At 47.2% G+C, this 18,001-nt stretch overlaps 1 protein-coding gene across 4 annotated transcripts in view; it reads right to left on the bottom strand.

Annotated features, from left to right (window-relative positions):
- Positions 1-902: 902 nt before the first annotated feature.
- Positions 903-18,001, bottom strand: part of TMEM150C (transmembrane protein 150C) — a 28,256-nt gene continuing 11,157 nt past the window's right edge. For 3 of the 4 annotated variants that reach the window (XM_027692845.1, XM_027692844.1, XM_027692846.1), the window contains exons 2-9: positions 17,406-17,540; positions 11,873-11,957; positions 10,757-10,810; positions 10,608-10,640; positions 10,439-10,506; positions 7,169-7,296; positions 4,860-5,037; positions 903-2,621 (exon numbers count right to left, since the gene is read on the bottom strand). In XM_027692845.1, coding sequence (XP_027548646.1) covers positions 2,413-2,621; positions 4,860-5,037; positions 7,169-7,296; positions 10,439-10,506; positions 10,608-10,640; positions 10,757-10,810; positions 11,873-11,957; positions 17,406-17,412 — 762 coding nt within the window. In that variant the 5' untranslated portion in view covers positions 17,413-17,540 and the 3' untranslated portion in view covers positions 903-2,412. The remainder of the gene's footprint in view (positions 2,622-4,859; positions 5,038-7,168; positions 7,297-10,438; positions 10,507-10,607; positions 10,641-10,756; positions 10,811-11,872; positions 11,958-17,405; positions 17,541-18,001) is intronic. The other variant, XM_027692847.1, reaches the window with a different exon arrangement.

Genomic DNA, 18,001 nt, shown 5'->3' with positions numbered 1-18,001 from the left:
ATAGTAGCAGGTCAGGCTGTGGGGCACCTGGTCTTGGATGCCTTTCTGGGCTGTGTAATCAGTGTGATCTTGCACCTAGAAAGAGCCAGCTAATTAGTGCTGTTACAATAAGTGTATCTGCATGGCTGAATAGTTCCTGGCTTCCTTAAATGATACTGTTAATCATTACACTGTAAATACTCACCTTTTGTTTTGCCTTTGCCGTCAGAAAGCTATGCTTGGGGTAGGGGACAAAAATAAAACTCACTTTCTCCATAAAAGCACTTTATTTAGTGGTCATGTTTCAGTGTATATCAGTTGTCACTTAGTTGTACTGAAATGTGCTGTTAGAAATACTCTAAGAAATGTACAGAGTTATCACTAAAAACCTGAAGTTCAGTTTGGATTGCATATAGGAAAAGGAGACAAAGGAAAAAAAATAATCACATCATCTTTTTTCCCTTTGATAAAATTACAAAATATAAAATGATAAACTGAAAGTATTAATTGATTAGGGAAACAAAAGTCACAGTGGACTATTTACAGTAAAACACCCTTACAACAAATTGCTGTTTTGTGCTCCATATGGATTGAGTGTGTGTGCCTATGTAAGAGGATCCCCACCTGTCCATTCTCCAGACTGTCTATGCCCAGGAGGAGCTCCCTGGATGAGCTGCTGGGGAGCCCAGCACCTTTCACTGCTGTGTCCTTGGGCCACCCTCAGCACATCCTTCCAGGAAAGCTTTCCACTAACAACACTGCTTCAAGGAGGAAGCCTTCAGCAATCCACATCAACCCTCTGTTGGCCAGAAGTGCTCTGGATTTATAACAGCTGCCTGAGAACAAATTTTGGTGCACAGAAGATAAAGGGCTGGCTGAAAGCTGTCTACTTACATTAGTTTGTCTCAACTATTTCTCCTTTCAGGAGAGGCCTCTGACCTTTGCAGAAGACTGCCCTTGTACCTTTTCCTGTCTTGTCAGAAATGCCACAGAGCAGTACAGTTCCCCTTCAAAGGCCTTTTCCTACCATATTAATTTCTGCTTATTTTCCTGCAGCTCAGACAAGATGCCAGCTTAAACTGAGTCAGATTTGGGGAAGAAAATAGGAGCCATGTTCATGAGAAGCAAGTCCCATCACTCCCCTTCCCAGCCAATACAGCAGCCTTCCCAAAATGAGGTTTTCAAATGAGCTTTGAGCTCTTGCTTTTTCTTTGAAAACAGACCTTCTGTTTGAAAACCTTCCTTTAGGAAGGGAGAACCCTGTCTGGTTTTGCTGTTCCCTTTTTTCACCTCCAGCCCTGAGACCACGACACCCAACCTCAGGGGCAGAACTGCCTCCCTGCACCTTGGAAGCCCATGTAAACCTGTGGCAGACTCCACTCAGGACAACTGATCACGCTGAGGGGTCCAGAACCCAGGCCTACTGTCAGCATGTCTGAAGTTTGGCTTGTAAGTGCACAAGGAGCAAAACCAAACCTTGTGTCCAGAACCACCTGCAGTCGTACTGTTCTCATTGCAGACAAGCCCAGCATCTCTAACACAATATTTTCCCCCTCAGTGAACAAAAAAAAAAAAAAGGCAAAGGTTTTGAAATACTATACACAATGTGTGGTGGAAGCACTACACACTTAGAAAAAGCAGCCTTTTCTGGGTCATCTTCAGAGCACACGGACATTCTCATCTTAATTCAGCACCTCACTTCCCCCAGTCCCCACTGTTGAGTCCGAGCCATGAAGCCAAGCACAGCACCCCACTGTGTCATCTCCTCTGGCCTGGGGATGATCTGCCCAGCTACGAGGCAGCATTGGCCAAGTCTTGCTTCCTGATCACAGCAGAGTTTCTTCCAAACCCAGATTTGCCATCAGCTGCTTTCCAGGCCCACAGAAATGCCTGCCTCCTTGCCAGAAAAGCCAGTTGGGGTCTTCCACGGTCTGATTCCAAATTCTGAAGAAACAGATGCTCTTTCTCACCCTTCCAAGTTACCCCAGTTGGCAGCAAAGAAAATTACTCAGGAAAGACATAAAAGATGCAGTCTGGTGACTCAGGAAGACTCCTGAAGACTCTTGGTGCCCAAAGAATTCTGCTTCCTTCACCTTCTCTGCAGAGTAGGCTCAGAAGGACCTGTCTCAGAGAGGCATTGCAAGGACTGGCTGTGGAACATTTTGAACAGCAGAGGTGTGACAGAGCCACTCAGTCCTCGGTAACATAAACTAAACAGCTTGTGCTTTCTCATGCTGCCACTGAGAAGGATCCGCTCCTCTTCCAGTGAATACCTATTTTTGTTTGGCTCTTAGTGAGACAGCCACCCCTCAGAGCCCTTTGGCAATACGATCATGATTGCACATGAAAACAAACTCATAAAAAAAGTGTAAATGAGGTTATGTTTAACCCATGAGATCACACCTGCCCCCCTCCCCCCTGCCAGAGGACAGGCTACACCTGATCTGTTTGGTACTCGGAGGCTTCTGATAAGCTTTCGGAAAAGCTCAGAAAGTTTTCCTGGTATTCAGAGCAAATGATCTCAAATCTGTAATGCCTGAACTCCACTGCAAAGGTGCCGAAGTAGCACAGGAAGCACATCACCAGGCCCCACTGGATCCTGGAAGCGTGCATGTGAATGCCCTGTGCCATGAGGATGAAATCTGGAAGAGGAAGGTCAAGGAGAACTAGTGGGAGCAGAGACACTGACCAGTATGAGAGAAAGCCAACAGGGAAGACAATCAAAGTCACACAGATGACAGTCAACCCATCCAGCCATCATGAGGAGAGTGTGAATGGGATGCCAGAGAAGAAAGGGATGTCAGGTGTCCAATGATGCCCATAAAGCACAGCAGCTCTCCTATACCAGGGCTTCCGGATCCCAGATCAGGCTGATAAACATTTTGAGAGGGAAAGATTTAGGTGCAGAGAAGTAAGTGCCTTGCTTGAGCATCCAACTAGCCAGGGACAGAGCCAGCAAGCTGGGGATCTGGCTGTGGACCTCCACCTGCCAGGAGCCTCCCAGTGGGAACTGGATCAGAACTCTGTACCACAGGCAGTGGGAACACCTTTCAACCTACACTGTGAAATCTTTCATTCTCTTTAGATCACCTGCAAAATCATCCCTTCCTTTGAAAACTGGAAGCATCACTCTACACAGTATGGCATGTTATACTGAAAGGGGCTGTTGGGGCCAGAAACTGTCCTCCAGGCTCATGTGCCCATGTGCTTGGACTGCATATTGCCTGGCATCAGGGTCTCACTGCCGTGCCTTGGATTGTGTTTCAGCACTCCATAAAAGCAATTCTGAGCTTCCCTAAAGCAGAGGACACCTTCCTGAGCTGAGGACCTGCCCTAGCCTGATGCACATCTCTAAACCTACTGTCTCCCACGTCTGTCAGGATTTCCTCAGCACTCCAAGTGTGCAGGATCACACATCTTCACAGGTAAAACAAAAACAAGCAGCCTCTCCCTTGCTTTAACTGCACAACAGCAGGTAACTGGAGACTCTTCATCTTGGGCTTAGTGTAAGCAATGAAAGCTTCACTTCAGCAAACAGCTTTTTGTGTCTGGCTTTAAGGATCTACTTTTCCTGTAGTGCAAGGATTACGCACAAACTGCATGGAACAGGGAGCCAGCCCTGGCCATTGCAAAGCTGGCGGGAGGGTGCGGAACGGGACTCCTGCCTCAGCCTGCCCCCCTTCACAGAAGGCCTTCAGTGCCTCAGTGCTGAGCAGCCAGCTGGGAAGGGCTGGGAAGAGCTGTAGAGGGCTGGGCACACCCAGCGTGTCAGTACAGGAACAGCTATGCCCTGGCTCACTGGGCTGCTCCTGCTCCCGGCTTAGCGGAAACCTCTGGAGACGTCAGCGCAGCCGGAGCTCCCTTTGTGCAGCCCTACCCCAGATACACAGTCAGGAGCTACTGGCTTGAGGCAAGGGGAGGAGGGGAGCACCACAAGAACCATGAATCTCCCACGTTATGTACACCAAAGCCTGACGCTCAGCTACAAATTTTTTCAAGGAAGCTCAAGGGGTGACTGATGTCACATCTTCATGTCAATCTGCTATTCCTCTGGACACTGGCTGGAATGTTCAAACCCAGACAGGTCAATAAGGAACTGTTTTAAGAACAGGCTGTTCCCCAAAGAGGGGGATAAGCTTATTCCTCAGCATTTATTCCTGCCCTCTTGTTTAACCCAGCGCTAATGTTGATGCAACTATGCATTGAATGGATCCACCCCAAATAAACACCCAGAGCATGTCAGTGCTGGTGCAAACAGAAGGGCTGCAGTGGGGCTGACAGGCACAAGGTGTAGAGGAAGCCACACATACATCCAGTTTGAGTGACCACAGACCCCACAGCCCAAAATCCCATTTGTAAAGCACTTAGTTTTAACCTGAAGCCCATGTCACCCAGCAGCTCTTGACTGTGATAACTGTCTTAAAAGGCAGAGCTGGATATAGCACTCTGCAGCATTTCAACAAACACGTCAAAATCTTTTCATCTTCAGAAACCCAATTTCTTCCATTGTTCCTTTGTTCTCCTGGGAATTTTTATCTCAATATTTTGCATAGTCTTAAATGCTACTGTGTAGGTTAAGAGTGGTGCCATTAAATCGCACAGATACTATTCAATATTGTAACCACTTTGGATATCACTAACTAAGAAGCTTTGGAAACATTTATGAAGAAACTGAGCCCTTCTGTGAAGCAGTGCATCCTGGTGAAACACAAGTAGCAAAATGAGTCAATCATAGGGTAGTGCCATGAAGACAAACTGAGTAGCATTCCTAAATTGTTTGAGATGCTAAGGCAGATGTGGGAAGAGCCAATGTTCCTTGCTGCAGAAAGCGTTGGACACATACGATACCTGGATTCCCAGGGAGCCAGACAAAAGGATACAGAGCACCACGCAGAGGGTGATGCTGGCTGAGAGAGCAACTCGTGGAATCCCGGCTTTCCGCCCCTCATTCTTCAGGTTGATCTTGAGGGTAAGGGCAGACTGGATCCAGCATGCCAAGGTTCCAAAGCCAAAGGTCAGCGATGTGCCCACATTGTGGATCTCCTCATCGTTGGAAAGCTAAGAACAAACAAAACGGTGATTGTTTGGGCACCACAGGAATTATCTGATAGCTAATTGGATTGCTGCTGAGGTGGGATGAGGGAGAGTGAGAATCACTGAGGTGTGAGGCAGAGATGCTGTATCATTTCTTCTGGCAGAGGTGTAAGGTGTAACATAACCAAGATGAGCTGACAGCTGTCACAGTTGAGCAGATCACCTGCCCAAAGCTCAAGCACAGTGGAAAATGCAGTTGCTTGGGGACTGCCTCCACAGCTCCCGGACAAGACTCACAAACGCAGAACTCCGAAATAAATCCTTCCCTGACTCAAAGCAATGGTCGGGGCAGGCAAGGACAACCCCCTGGGTCTTGTACAGCTCCTTGGAATGGATGCAAATTGTGCAGTCTTCAGTGCCAGCTGCAGGGAGCAGTGCTGCCTGGGGCAGTGGGTAGCCAGAGCCCTGACACTTCCACTGAGCTAGCACATGCCAAAACACAAGTACATGCTCCTGCTTTGGCAAATTTCTGCAACCAAATTCCCTGTCCTGCCCATCCTTGACCATAGGGGTCTGAGGCAAATGAACCCAATCTCTCTGGAGTGCAAGTGCTTCTCTGTTCCTTGGGCTGCCATGTCTCACAGGGCACAGTGACTGTGCAATACTGCAAGGCTAAAAGGCAGCCAGGTTCAATAAGCAAGAGTCTGCAAAGAGACCCCTTGAGGCTGCAAATCCATTCACCAAGTCCAATATTAAGCCAAACAATTTCCCTTTCCCCTCTGCCTCTGAGGCTTTTTCAGAAAAAGAAACCATCCGTCTGTAATTTCTTTCTGCAGCCTCAATTCCTGTTCGGTGATTTTACAAATCCCTATCACATAAGACACAATCTACAGGATAACAATCTTGGTGCTGTGCCTCTATTGATCCTCTCCTGTCTATCCTGAGTTTTTTCCAAGGGTAGGTCCAAATCATACTACAGCAAAAATAACATTGACTTGCCTTTCCCAAGGTAATCTGCACTGCAAAGGACTCACAGTTACAATGTTCCTCTAAAACAACCAATCTGTAATTTTCCAGAAATATGATTTAATGCCACATCCATCTTAGCAGTCAGCTTAGCACGGACTGAGTTCTCATTACCACATGCTTTCATGTCTGGCAAAAGATCTAAGCAAGGATATAGATGACTAACACGGAGTGGATAATTAGTTCAGGATTTATAACCTGGAAGACCAGGTCCATAAAAGTCAAATTATCTCACACCTCATTCATAAGGAAAAAAGAAGTCAACTGTAAAAGACACAAAGTTCCTGCAATTACTCTATAACCCAAGGGGGTACTCGCCCTTTAGAAAACAAGTACCTTTTCATATTGGCTCCCTGTCTGCAAAGCGAGGAAAGCAGCCTACACTGACCTTTCTCAGTTCCTGCCATTACTGGGGGTCATTACTTGCACCCCAGTGAGAGGGAGAGCATCAAGAGTCAGCAAAGGGATGGAGAAACCCAAGTGCCGCTGACTTGAGCGCCTTGATTTTCACTGCAGACCTAACAGACACACCCGTGAACACAGTGGACATCCATCCCTACAGATGTGGTAGATCTTTGTTTGTATAATGTTGCAAAGATCGAGAATGGGAGGGCCCTCAGCCAGGCGCCCATCTCCTCTGCCGTGTCCCTCTCCTGGCAGGTCTAAGAATCAGCAGGAAGCAGATTTAAAGCAACATATATTTTAAACGAAGGACACTGAACTGTCTGCTAAATCTGTATGGGCAGCTGTGCATCTGTTCACACAGATGCGCACGTAAACTTCCTGCTCCATCCTTTTACCCAGGACCATCTGTGCCAACTCCCAGGGCTCAAGAGATTCAAGAGGTTCCTGCTATGGCTCTGGACAGGTCAAGTGTAAGCACGCAGGTGAAAATCCTGCTGGAAACACAAGAAAAATTATTGTGGCCCTTCATCTCAGCATGTCACTGGAGCCACGTGAGTGAGTGGCAGACAGAGGTGGCAGAGCAGGTACAAAGAGGGCTGGGGCACAGCCAGACATGTTATCTCCTGAGCTCACATCACAGGTAGTTCAAAGACCTAAACAGATCTACGGGAAAAGCAGGAAACTCACATCACAGACAGAGCGGTCCAAGCCTGCAGTGCAGTACCTGAAAGTTGCCGAGTAGGGTCATCCCAAAAGAGGCCAAGCACAATGCCACCAAGCCGCTGACGTTCAGCCAAGGGTTTAGCACCTTTGGCTTCAGCTGAATGAAGCGCAGGACAGCCACAACAAGCGCTGAGAAGGAAACAGAATGCAAGGTGCGTCATTAGGTAGAACCTGCTGCAGTGAACAGCTGGCTGGGGGCTCTCAGATCCCTCCCCATCTCTCTGTACCCAGAGGGCAGAGTTCACTGCAGGCCAGCTATCTTAGTGCTTCTGCATGGCCCCCTCCCGCTTAGTCAGGGACGAGACTAAAACCAGGGGGCATTTCTCTTGTAGTCTGGTTACACTGAGCTCCAGGCTTCCTGTAGTCATGATGTTTTGTCTAGGAGCTGGGTTGCAAATTTTCTGGGGGAAAGAACACCTTCCTGTTTGCCTGTGAAGCTCCCAGCACACAGTCTATCACATAGACACCATGCATTCATTTTGTGGCAGCTGGGCTTCCATTGTTTCACTCCATTGTCAAGCTCTCCTGGGGGAGGTATGTCAAACCCCACTTGTATTAAAAACATATGAATGGCACACACATACTTCTGCAGGTTTTACCATAATGCCCACTGCCTCCTCTCCTCCTTTGGAACAAGTTTTGTTGCCATGAACATAAGCCAAAATACTGCACTAATTTTCCATGAAGAACAGAACAACAGTCCTTCCAAGGTTACAATTACCCCAAGTGCTATATGATACATGATAGATACGATACATGATACATCATATGATATTACACAACCCCAGAAGATATTAAAATTGTATATTCTTCCCCTCCATAGGGAATGCTGTATGGAACAACACAGAAAGCCAGGCAAACTGTTGGCCTTCAGAGGGGATTAAAACCAGACCACTAAACAGCTATTTAGTTGAATAGGCAAATTTCCTGGTTGCTGTCAAACACCTTCTCATGCTCATGCTCAAACTGATAGCATGCAGGTCATATTGTTGTAAATCGTTTGCCTTAGCAAATTAGATCTGTATTTTCCACAAAACCCCTGGTATAATACCAAAAACATGGTTTAGGAAAATAAGAGCACTGTAAGTGAAAAATACCCACTTTCATGCAAACAGCAAATGATGTTTCAATTTACTCTCTTACAATTTTCTCTAGTAAATAAATCTACTCCAAATCCTTGAAAACAAGAGAACTCTGTTCCCCTAAAAACGGGGATTTCTTTTTTTCATCCCCAGCTAATTGTTTGGGACAGCCACCCTGTGACTACTTGAGCTCACATGCAGGAACTTTTTAATTTCTATTCCACAGTACAGAATCCTGAAATTATGTGATTGTTTTCTAAAATTTGATGGGAATTACAAAAGGGAATTAAAAGCATTTTGTGCAAAACAATGGCATTCTCAATTTCAGTAATTCCTACATTTCTAGCAGGTTTCTGTAGTTTTCCTCTCCTATAGCTTTGACATAAGTAAAGTGGCCAGAGGTACAAGCTAAAAGGAGCTCTTAGAAGCACACAAATACAGCAGAGGAAAGTTTGACTTTATCCACAAAGCAGAGATTAGAACAGAAGAAACTATTTCTGTTGGAAGGGATCCACAACAATCATCTCATCCTACTGCCTGACAAATTCAGGGCTGACCAAAAATTAAAGCATATTATTAAGGGCACTCTCCAGATGCTTCTTAAACAGTGACAGGCTTGAGGGATCGACCACTTCACTAGGAATCCTGTTCCAGTGTTTGACCACTCTCTCAGTAAAGAAATGTTCAGTCTAAACTCCCCCTGATGCATCTTTGAACCATTCCATTGTGCCCTGTCACTGGATCCCAGGGAGAAGAGATCAGCACCTCCCTCTCTCTGTCCCCTCCTCGGGAAGCTGGACAGAGCAATGAGGTTGCCCCTCAGCCTCTTTGCCTCCAAACTAGACAAACCCATAGTTCCTCATAGGACATTCCTTCCAGCCTGTCCACCAGCTTTGTAACCCTCCTCTGAGCACATTCAAGGACCTTCACAGCCTTCTTAAGTTGTGGGGCCCAGAACTGCACATGGTATTTAAGGTGAGGCTGCACCAATGCTGAGGACAGTGGGATAATCACCTCTTTTGAGGGGCTGATTGTGCTGTGTTTGATGCACCCCGGGATGGGGTTTGCCCTTTTGGCTACTGGGGCACACACTTCTGACTCACACTGAGCTGCTGCCGACCAGCACCCCCAGATCCCTTTCTGCAGGGCTGCTTTCCAGCCACTCTTCTCCCTCCCACTCCACTCTCTTGAGCCCAGAATTACTCCAACCTAGGTGCAGGATGGAGATTCAGACTTGTTAAATTTCATCCCATTAATCACTGCCCATTGTTCCAGTCATCTAGATCCCTCTGAAAGGCATCTTGTTCCTCAAGAGAGTCAACAAGACATCTTCGTTTGGTATCATCAGGAAACTTGCTAATGGTGCCTTCACCTCCTGCATCCAGATCATTGATAAAAATATTGAAGTGACTCAAGGAACTGGGCAGCCCAAGGTCCATCAGCATTACTAGAGACTGAGGAAAAAAAAAAAAAAGGCATTGAATGCCTCCACTTCTTCTTCATCCCTATTAGTCAGGTTACAAGTCTTCAACAAGTATCCATCCAATATTTTCTTTAGATCTCCTTTTGCCACTGACATACTTACAAACACCCTTCTTGTTGTCTGAAACTACTCTGGCCAGTTTCAAATCTAATTGAGCTTTTCCCATCTTCTCCCTGCACATACAACCCACAGCTCTGCAATCTTCCTGTGAAGCCTGACCTTCCTTCCACAGATCATACACTGGCTTTTTCCTCTTGAGTGCCACAAGGAGTTCCCTGCTCAGCCAAGCTGCTTTTCTGCCCCACTTCTTGACCACAATCCCATGCAGTGGGATTGCCTGCCCTTGTGCTTCTAAAAGGTGGTTCTTAAGGACTGACCAGCAACTGTGGAGTCCTAAGACCTCAAAAGCAGATTCCCAGGGTATTTAGGGGAACCACTCTTGTCCTTTTTTTTCATTAGAGCAAAAATTCTAAACCATTTACTGATCACCATGGCCAAGGCAGTCACCTACCATCTTATCTCCCATGACACATTTGCAGTCTGGAGGTTATATTTCCCTTGTTATATTTCTTTTTTGCCATGGGAAGAAGCAGCAATGAAAGTGTACAGTTTACATCATCACATTCTGGAACAGTATGTATGGGATATTACTTATGTTTCAGTGACTCTTAAACTGAGAAAGAAACATTCCACTGGTGGTTCCTACCTAGAAATGCCGCCATGTTCATGACTTGACTAAACACACAGCTTGCAGGAGGTGCATCACCTGCAATACTTGAAAATATAAAGTGTGTCATTGTAACTCTAGGAAGGTAAAGACACATAGATAACAACCATTAATCAGAACGGTAACTGGAAGAAAATAATTCACTTACCTTATATAAGGTGGTCTTTTGGGACCAGGTTTCCTAAGAGACATAGGCATAGGAATAAAGATTTAAGGTTTTCTTTTCCGTTTACCTTTAATTGTTTTATTATTTTATAGAAACAAGTGATTGAATATAAAGCCACAACCAGCTCTTACCTGTCTGGTACATTTAGTGGGAGAATTTTATTATCTTCCACTGCTATAAAGTACCTGTCAAAAAGAAAGAAAAAAAAAAGATGAAAGTAGTGTAAAACCTCATCCTGGCTTTCATTCCAAATATCACCCAAACAACACATTAAGTGTCTCAAAGCTCCCTGGCAGGATCTGCTGGAGGCAGCCTGTGCTTCTCTCTGCTCAAGCAGGCAGTTTTGCTTATTTTCAAGCCTAGCTATGTGCCTTCCTTTGTGTTGCATCTGGTTTGCAGGTCAGGTAGACAAACAGGGTCACTGAACTGAGCTGCCTTAAAAGTAATCAGCCAAGGCAATGTTTTCATTTTTAATTTGAATAATTTGATTCATCAAGTTTACCATGGTCCTCCTTCCACAAAAGCTGTTTTAATACAGAGGGGATGGGACAAGAAGAACAACAAGCAATAGAGGTCAGACAAAAGGCTTAAGCTGCCCCTGCTGCTGAAAAACAACATCCACAGACCATGGCCAAAGCCACATCTTACAACATAAATGCTTCTCACGCTGAGCATAGATGCTAATCACACATTTATTGCTCTCAAATTCATGCTGCAGTCATCTGCCTGCATGCTTGGAGAGAGTCCAGCTCAGGGAAATGCATGTCTTGTGTGCATTTTGGTGAGAAGTGTTAGGGAGAAAGTGAAGTGTCAGCATTAAGCTGCTGGCAGGTTCAGTGCAGTGCTGGATGCTGCAGATTTTGAGTTTCCACCCCGAAGCAGGGCCTAAGTGTTTCTCCAAGAGGTCTGCTGAGTCATTCAAAGAAAACACGTTTAAAGGGAATTTTTGCATTTTTGTCTATCTCATTTCAGGCAGCTCCCAGGAACATCTGCCAGGAAGAAGGCAAGGTCAGAAGCTTGGCCTGGAGAGCATAGAAACTCAGAGATAAAAAATGTGATCCTCCAAGCCATGAACTGGCACAGACTGGTCCCTGCCCCTGTTGTGTGCCTTCCCAGCCCCACAGTAACTCCAGGACACAGCATCCCCAAAAGACTTTCTGTACTGAGACGCAGCCCACACCTCAGTGGTACTTCTGACTGCCCCAGCCTGACTTGCTCTCCCAAATAACCATCAGGAGAAAACTTACACTATCCATAATCCAGCTGATGTAAACAGGGTAAAGACAAGAGGTAAAAACATCCACACGCTGCATTTCTTCCCATCCATACCTGCTAGAAACAAAGAACAAAGTAAAAACAAAAGAAAGAAGAGGGCAGAGGTACCCACCCACTTTGGCACCCCTCTTTTGAAAGCACAAAGAGCATCCACACAGAAGGTGACAAAGAATCAAGTTCCTAATGGCCACTGCAAACCTTTCACACTGTCACTACTGGCACAAGGGGTTAAGCTCCTGCATACAGGCAGCAGCATCCACAGGGTGCATAAAAACCAGGGCACAAACAGCCTGGGGCTGTGGAACGGGAGACTTTTCAGACACACCTACAGAATTTGAGTGGTTTTTCAAAGTATTTTTCCTGAGCATTTTGCACAAGGTGACACCACAAGACCCGCAGCCCTAATTCCCTACTACTTCCCACTGGCACAAGGCAAAGCAGCCTCCTACCCAGGATCATCACCAATTCCACACGATGCCCCAGCAAAGCCTGCAGCACGAGGAGAGAAGGATGCACGTGCTGTGTCATAATCTCACAAAGCACAGGACCAGCTCCCATCCTGGCCACAGCAATCAGCTCCACACCCAGAGTGGAGCCAAGCTGATTGCCGGCACCCAGAGTGCTGTCAGGAGTCAGGATGAGGCGTTTCAACTGGATGCAGGCACTGTGAAATCCTGCATGTGGCGTAAGGATGCTGCGTACACCACCTCCCGAGGAAGCATCTGTCCTCCAGGCAAGATCACACTGGGTGAGCATCTGGAATGCCAGGGCTGTTCCTGTAATATGTGCCATTCAGAAATGCTGCTGTGTTGCTGTGCTGCAGACACAGAGAGTCCTGTCTCCCTGTGAGTCCTCTGACAACGGATCAAGTATTTCCTTATGCTCTGTCCTCCTCCATACATGTCCCTCCCAGCACTGGCACAGCCAAGAGACACAGAGAGTGACCAGCACGAGGCTCATGGCTCCAGCACCTGCTTTACTTTCCCCAGAGCAGCAGTACCTGTGCCCCTGCACTCTGCTTCCCTCCCATAGCCTGCTGCAGGGCAGGCATTTCCTGGGGTCACCAAGGCCCACATGGGACAGCGAGGCACCCTGGGGTGCCAGGGCAGCTTGGAGATGATGGCCTTTCACTAAAGCCTGCTTGTATTTGCAGCTTAATTACCTCATCCAGGTAAAAGGTCCTTAAAGCAACGACTCTCCCCTTTGCCCCAGAGAAGAAAGTGCCCATGCTGTTGTCCTCCTCCTCTCAGCTGCCCTGGCCTTCCTATATCTGCAGCACAGGAGCCATGGTCTTTCTGGGCTGCTGCCTTGTCTCTCCCCACTGTGAAGACCCACAGAAGAGAGTAAGCACACCCACCATGCCACAGCACCCCCCAGCTCACTGCTCCCCCAAGGCAGCCCCCACCTGCAAAGGCAATGCTGGCTCGACTGCTCATGGCCCCAGACACCAACTCCCTCTCTGCCTCATAGTGACAGAGGCTGAAGGAATAGAGGTGAGGCTCCCCACACCCTTTAGAAGGCATGGCAGCCTCACACTTGCCTCTACAGGTCAGCTGTCTTATTCTCCCTGCAAATTGCCTAGCAGGTGTACAAAACAACACCCTGGCAGTACCCTGAGTCACACCACACTTGCACAAAACCATGAGGCCATGATTTGGTGCTGCCTGTATGGATAGCCTCGAGTGAGGCTGAATTCCAAACCTCAAAACACAGAACAGCAATCAGATAAGGTCTCTTCCCTGACCTGAGAGCAGAGAGAACTGCAGACAGGGACCATGAAATGATGCAAGTATTAAGTATGTCGATTTAAAAGGCAGTCAGCTCCAGTGTGCTTACAGATCTTTAGCACGGTCTAACAGATCAGAAGAAATTATCGATGAGGGGGGACTAAATTTCCACACCAATCTCACCTCTTTTCCTCTCCTCCCACACAGGAGACACAGTGTTTCACAGCTCTGTTCCCGGCACAGCCCCCGCCGCAGCGCTTCCAACTATTCCATGAAGTGCTGCCCTTGCCTTTTCCTCCCACCGCTCACCAGCAATGCAGCAGCATCCCTTAGCTGGTGTTGGACATTACTCTAGTACTGGGAGCCCATGCCAGCAATGTCAAAGACTGCTTCCAGGTGGCACCTGCCTCACCTGTGTCCCTGATGGACCCTGGCAGCACAGTGCCCAAGTGCCAGTGCCCCACACAAGAGAGGCATAACTGTATCCAAGTTCCCCACTCCTGCCTTGGCTGAAGGAAGCAGGCAGGTAACATCACCTCCAGTTACAGCCCATATTTCCTCTGCAAGGTAACTACTGCCATCGATTCTCCTCTTTTCTCTGGTGGTGGCTGGACTAAGCCAAGGTAACACAAATCTTTCAGGTCAGGGGATGGCACATCTTATTGTTTACCCTTCCCCTTTGGAAAGGTACAAAAGATTCATTTACGCAATAAAAGTAAATAGCAGCCATAACACCTGGCTTCATTAACGGGTTGCCACAGCTCCTCCACCTTCCAGCATGCCTCCCAGCCAAAAAACAGCAGCCTTCACAAGCTATTTCAGCATTGTCTGTCATGCAGAGAGGGAGGTGGCACGGGACTTTTCCCTCAGGTGGAGCAGCCAGGCAGCACATAGGGACAAGGACTCCACACCAGAACGAAGTGGGGAAATATGAAAATACTGTCCAGATAACCTGTACTCTGTGCGGAGCTCTAAAATGGAGCAAGGCCAGGACTAGTGCCCAACCTCATCAAAGTCAGAGCAACACGGATACAGATTCACTTCCTTGGAAAACAGCCCTGTGTTTAATATTCACTGTGCCACACAGAGTCCCCTTCCATCAACCACTAACAGAAAATGACATCTGAAATCATTGCATATTAAATGAATGATCAGCACGGAGCACAGTGTCCTGATGGGAAGCCAGGTCCATAGTTCAGAGGAACACATTCATTTCAGCCAGTTAAAAGGAACCACCTGGAGAAACAGCCCCCCCAGCACACACCTCATCACAGCCAGTTGGTTTGCACTGAGGAGAGAGGACAGCACTCCCAGGGAGAACAAGGACCTGTGTAGAGCCAGGTCTTCACCAGAGCTCAGTGAACACCTTTCAGTGCTGGCCATTGGCACAGCCCAAACATGCTTGAATATGCTTTAGCATCCCCATGTCGGCAGAGGATGGTTTAAAACCAGGGCTCAGCTCCTGCAAATTTCTCATTTACTCCCTGCTGTGTTACTCAGGTCCAGGAACAAGACTACATGTAACCTCAGCTTCTTCCAAAGGAGAAACCATGCCATGTGCCAAACCTGCCCAGCTTTGTATTAGTGTTCAGCAGATATTCTCAGCAGTTGCCTTTGGTTTAACCCGTCCTTTTCAGGGATGTCCCCAGTGTTTGTCTCTTCGAGCTGGGAGATCATGCAGACTAAGACCAGCACCTCTAACAGCAGCCAGGACAAGGGAATGAGGAACCCAAGCATCAGCCTCCTCTGCAACACCACAGCAAATGGTTTAGACAAAGTAAAATGCCAAGAGCAATAGGAAAAATAGCCTAAATTCTTTGTGGGAAATGTAGAAACAAATTCTTTGACAGTTAATTGCTCCACAGGGATGACATAAAGCCAACCTTCCTCTCCACAGCTCTGTTCTGCATTGTTGACATGACCAGTGATGCCAAATCTGAGCAGTCAACTCCAGCTGGCAATAACAGCCATCTCTGCCAGCCTGTGTTTTCCCAAATAAACACACTGTGACCAAGAGGCAGTTGGTAATTGCCCACACCCATTTGTCTTCCATTTTTAAGGCTTGCACAGGAAGGCCTTCAGCAAAGGAAGGCCTTCAGCAACAGAAATCCCTCATGCTGTAATGGATTCACAAGACTAATAAAAATGTTTTCAACTTCACAGCTGACCCCAGCCAGAATCAGCCTACCTTCTCAAAAGCTGACACGGTGGTTTTCCAGTCCCTCTTGACACACGTTCTCACACCAGCATTGCAAAAACCCTGTCGAGGTGCACTCCTGATGCCAGCTAATATGGGTCAGAGTCCAGAACTGCAAAGGGTTTCACATTATCACAGCCCCGGCGTTTGCCTTGAGAATTTCTCTTAATGCAGGCTTACTCCCTTATCTCCAATTCCATTTTTATGTCTAAATCTGCTCAGACTGTCAGCTGTTTGCTCTGCTTATATTACCACTGCCCCACTAGGCACCCTCAACCAATTAAGCTTCCATTCCTCTAATGTACACACTTCAATTACAGCAGGCAGCTCACCAAACATATACTGCTGCTTCATCAAGGTTCATTTAATGTGGACATCTTAATTTCATCTGCCAAGCAAAGTTACAGGCTCTTCCTGAAGCTGCTTTCACCAGAGAACACGAATGTAAGGAAGGACAAAATTACCATATTAACATACATCTTTTTTAAGACTAAAGCATCCAGATGCATTTCAAATGCATAATAAGCCAGAGCAACTCTCCTGCATTTCACAGCACAAGGCCACCGAGTTATTTCAGAGAATAGATACAAAGCCAGAAGCACTGGGAGAAGGAGGACACTGTTCAAAACATAGAGCAAGTCATAAAGAATTGCTGCCAGTCAGGAACAATCAAAGGGGAACAAACACAATTTGTCTTTTGGGGGAGCCCACTATAGCTCTCTGTTGCTTTTGAAAGCAAAAATAACCACAGTCACTTGATACCTAATCACTGTAAAAGAGTGGATACAAACCAGCACATTACATAACCTGCCACCCACAAGTCACAAATGCCAACATAACAAAGCAGAGCATTTTCAGGTTTATCTCAAGGTTCGAAGCGTGAGCACACAATGAGAGAGATAAGACTTGACAGAGTCTTGTAAATACATAACAAAATGGTGGGGTAACAGGAAAAGAAGTGATCCCCTCTGTCAGCAGAGTATGACGTTCTGCTTGCTCCGGGTACCCGCCTACCGTCTCACGGATGTGCAGAAGTGCCATTTTCATTTATTTATATGAGAGGAATGGGAAAAGGTAAAGACATCTCTGGGTTGTGCATGGGGGAAGCAGGAGATGCTTCAGTAACCCTGCAACGATGTTGAGAGGCAATGCTTTCACCCACGGCAACATCCGTGCATGTTTCTTGTCTCGTCTCACACACTGAATGCGCTCAGCGTGCTAATGAAATGCTCTGGCCAACATAAACCTATTGGACATAGGAAATTAAACCTTCTAGCCACCAAAAAGCAGGGGGCAGAAAAGGACATATTATTATCCACTTGCCTATATTGCCCCTCCAAGTTTCCCCCAGGCAGCTGTCTCCTGCAGTTGTGTACAGTTAATCTGTTATCAATTCTCTAAATACATATATACTTACATATATATATATATATATATATATCCTGAGTGCCTTGGTAAGAAGACCATGCGACTGACAGATTGTCCAACCCAGAGATACCCCTGCAGCACTGCTGGGTCCCTACTGTCCTTCAAGAAGTGCCCTCAGTATTCTGCTTCCTGCTGCCACACATGAATACTTACAGGCCATTTAGCAACCAGTGCTGAACTGCTGTGTTACAGGCAGAGACATCGACTGTGGACTCTTCTGGGCTGGCTCTGCCCCTCTCGCATCTGGCGTTGTACAGACCAGGCTCACCCCGCTTCAAGGTCACGTTCCTGGATGTCATAAAAGAAAAATTAACATAATTTGCCACCATAGGACCAAAGGGTTCTGCAGGCTTTGACAGCGCTGTGCTCTGACCCATGCACCTACATCAGCCCACACTGACTTCCATGAGGCCCCACTCATACCATGAGCAGGGCTCGGGCAGTCGTGGCCCTCAGACTGCAAACAGGCCAAAGGAGGCAGGGCAGGAGCTGGGTAAGGCAGAAGGTACACATCCAGTTCAGATGGAAAGAGCTGGGTCAGCAGACAGTGAAACCAGCCGGGAGCAGCCAGGGTGAGGAGCTGAGGAGCACTACATTTTGCAGGTGCTGTTTGTCTGCTTGCCCCAGGGATCCCATTCTGCCTGGGAGCACCCACTGCAAGATTCAGCCATTCTGGCTCCTCATGACCTCAGGGGCAGGTGGCAACCAGTCCCCTGTGAGTGCTCCCACCATGTGTTGGACTGCCCACA

The sequence above is a fragment of the Neopelma chrysocephalum genome, unplaced genomic scaffold (genome assembly GCF_003984885.1).
Source record: "Neopelma chrysocephalum unplaced genomic scaffold, ASM398488v2 Primary Assembly neopelma1_88, whole genome shotgun sequence".
Lineage (NCBI taxonomy): Eukaryota > Metazoa > Chordata > Aves > Passeriformes > Pipridae > Neopelma > Neopelma chrysocephalum.
Note: the sequence above shows the minus strand (reverse complement) of the source record. Positions and strands in the feature narration are given on the sequence as shown.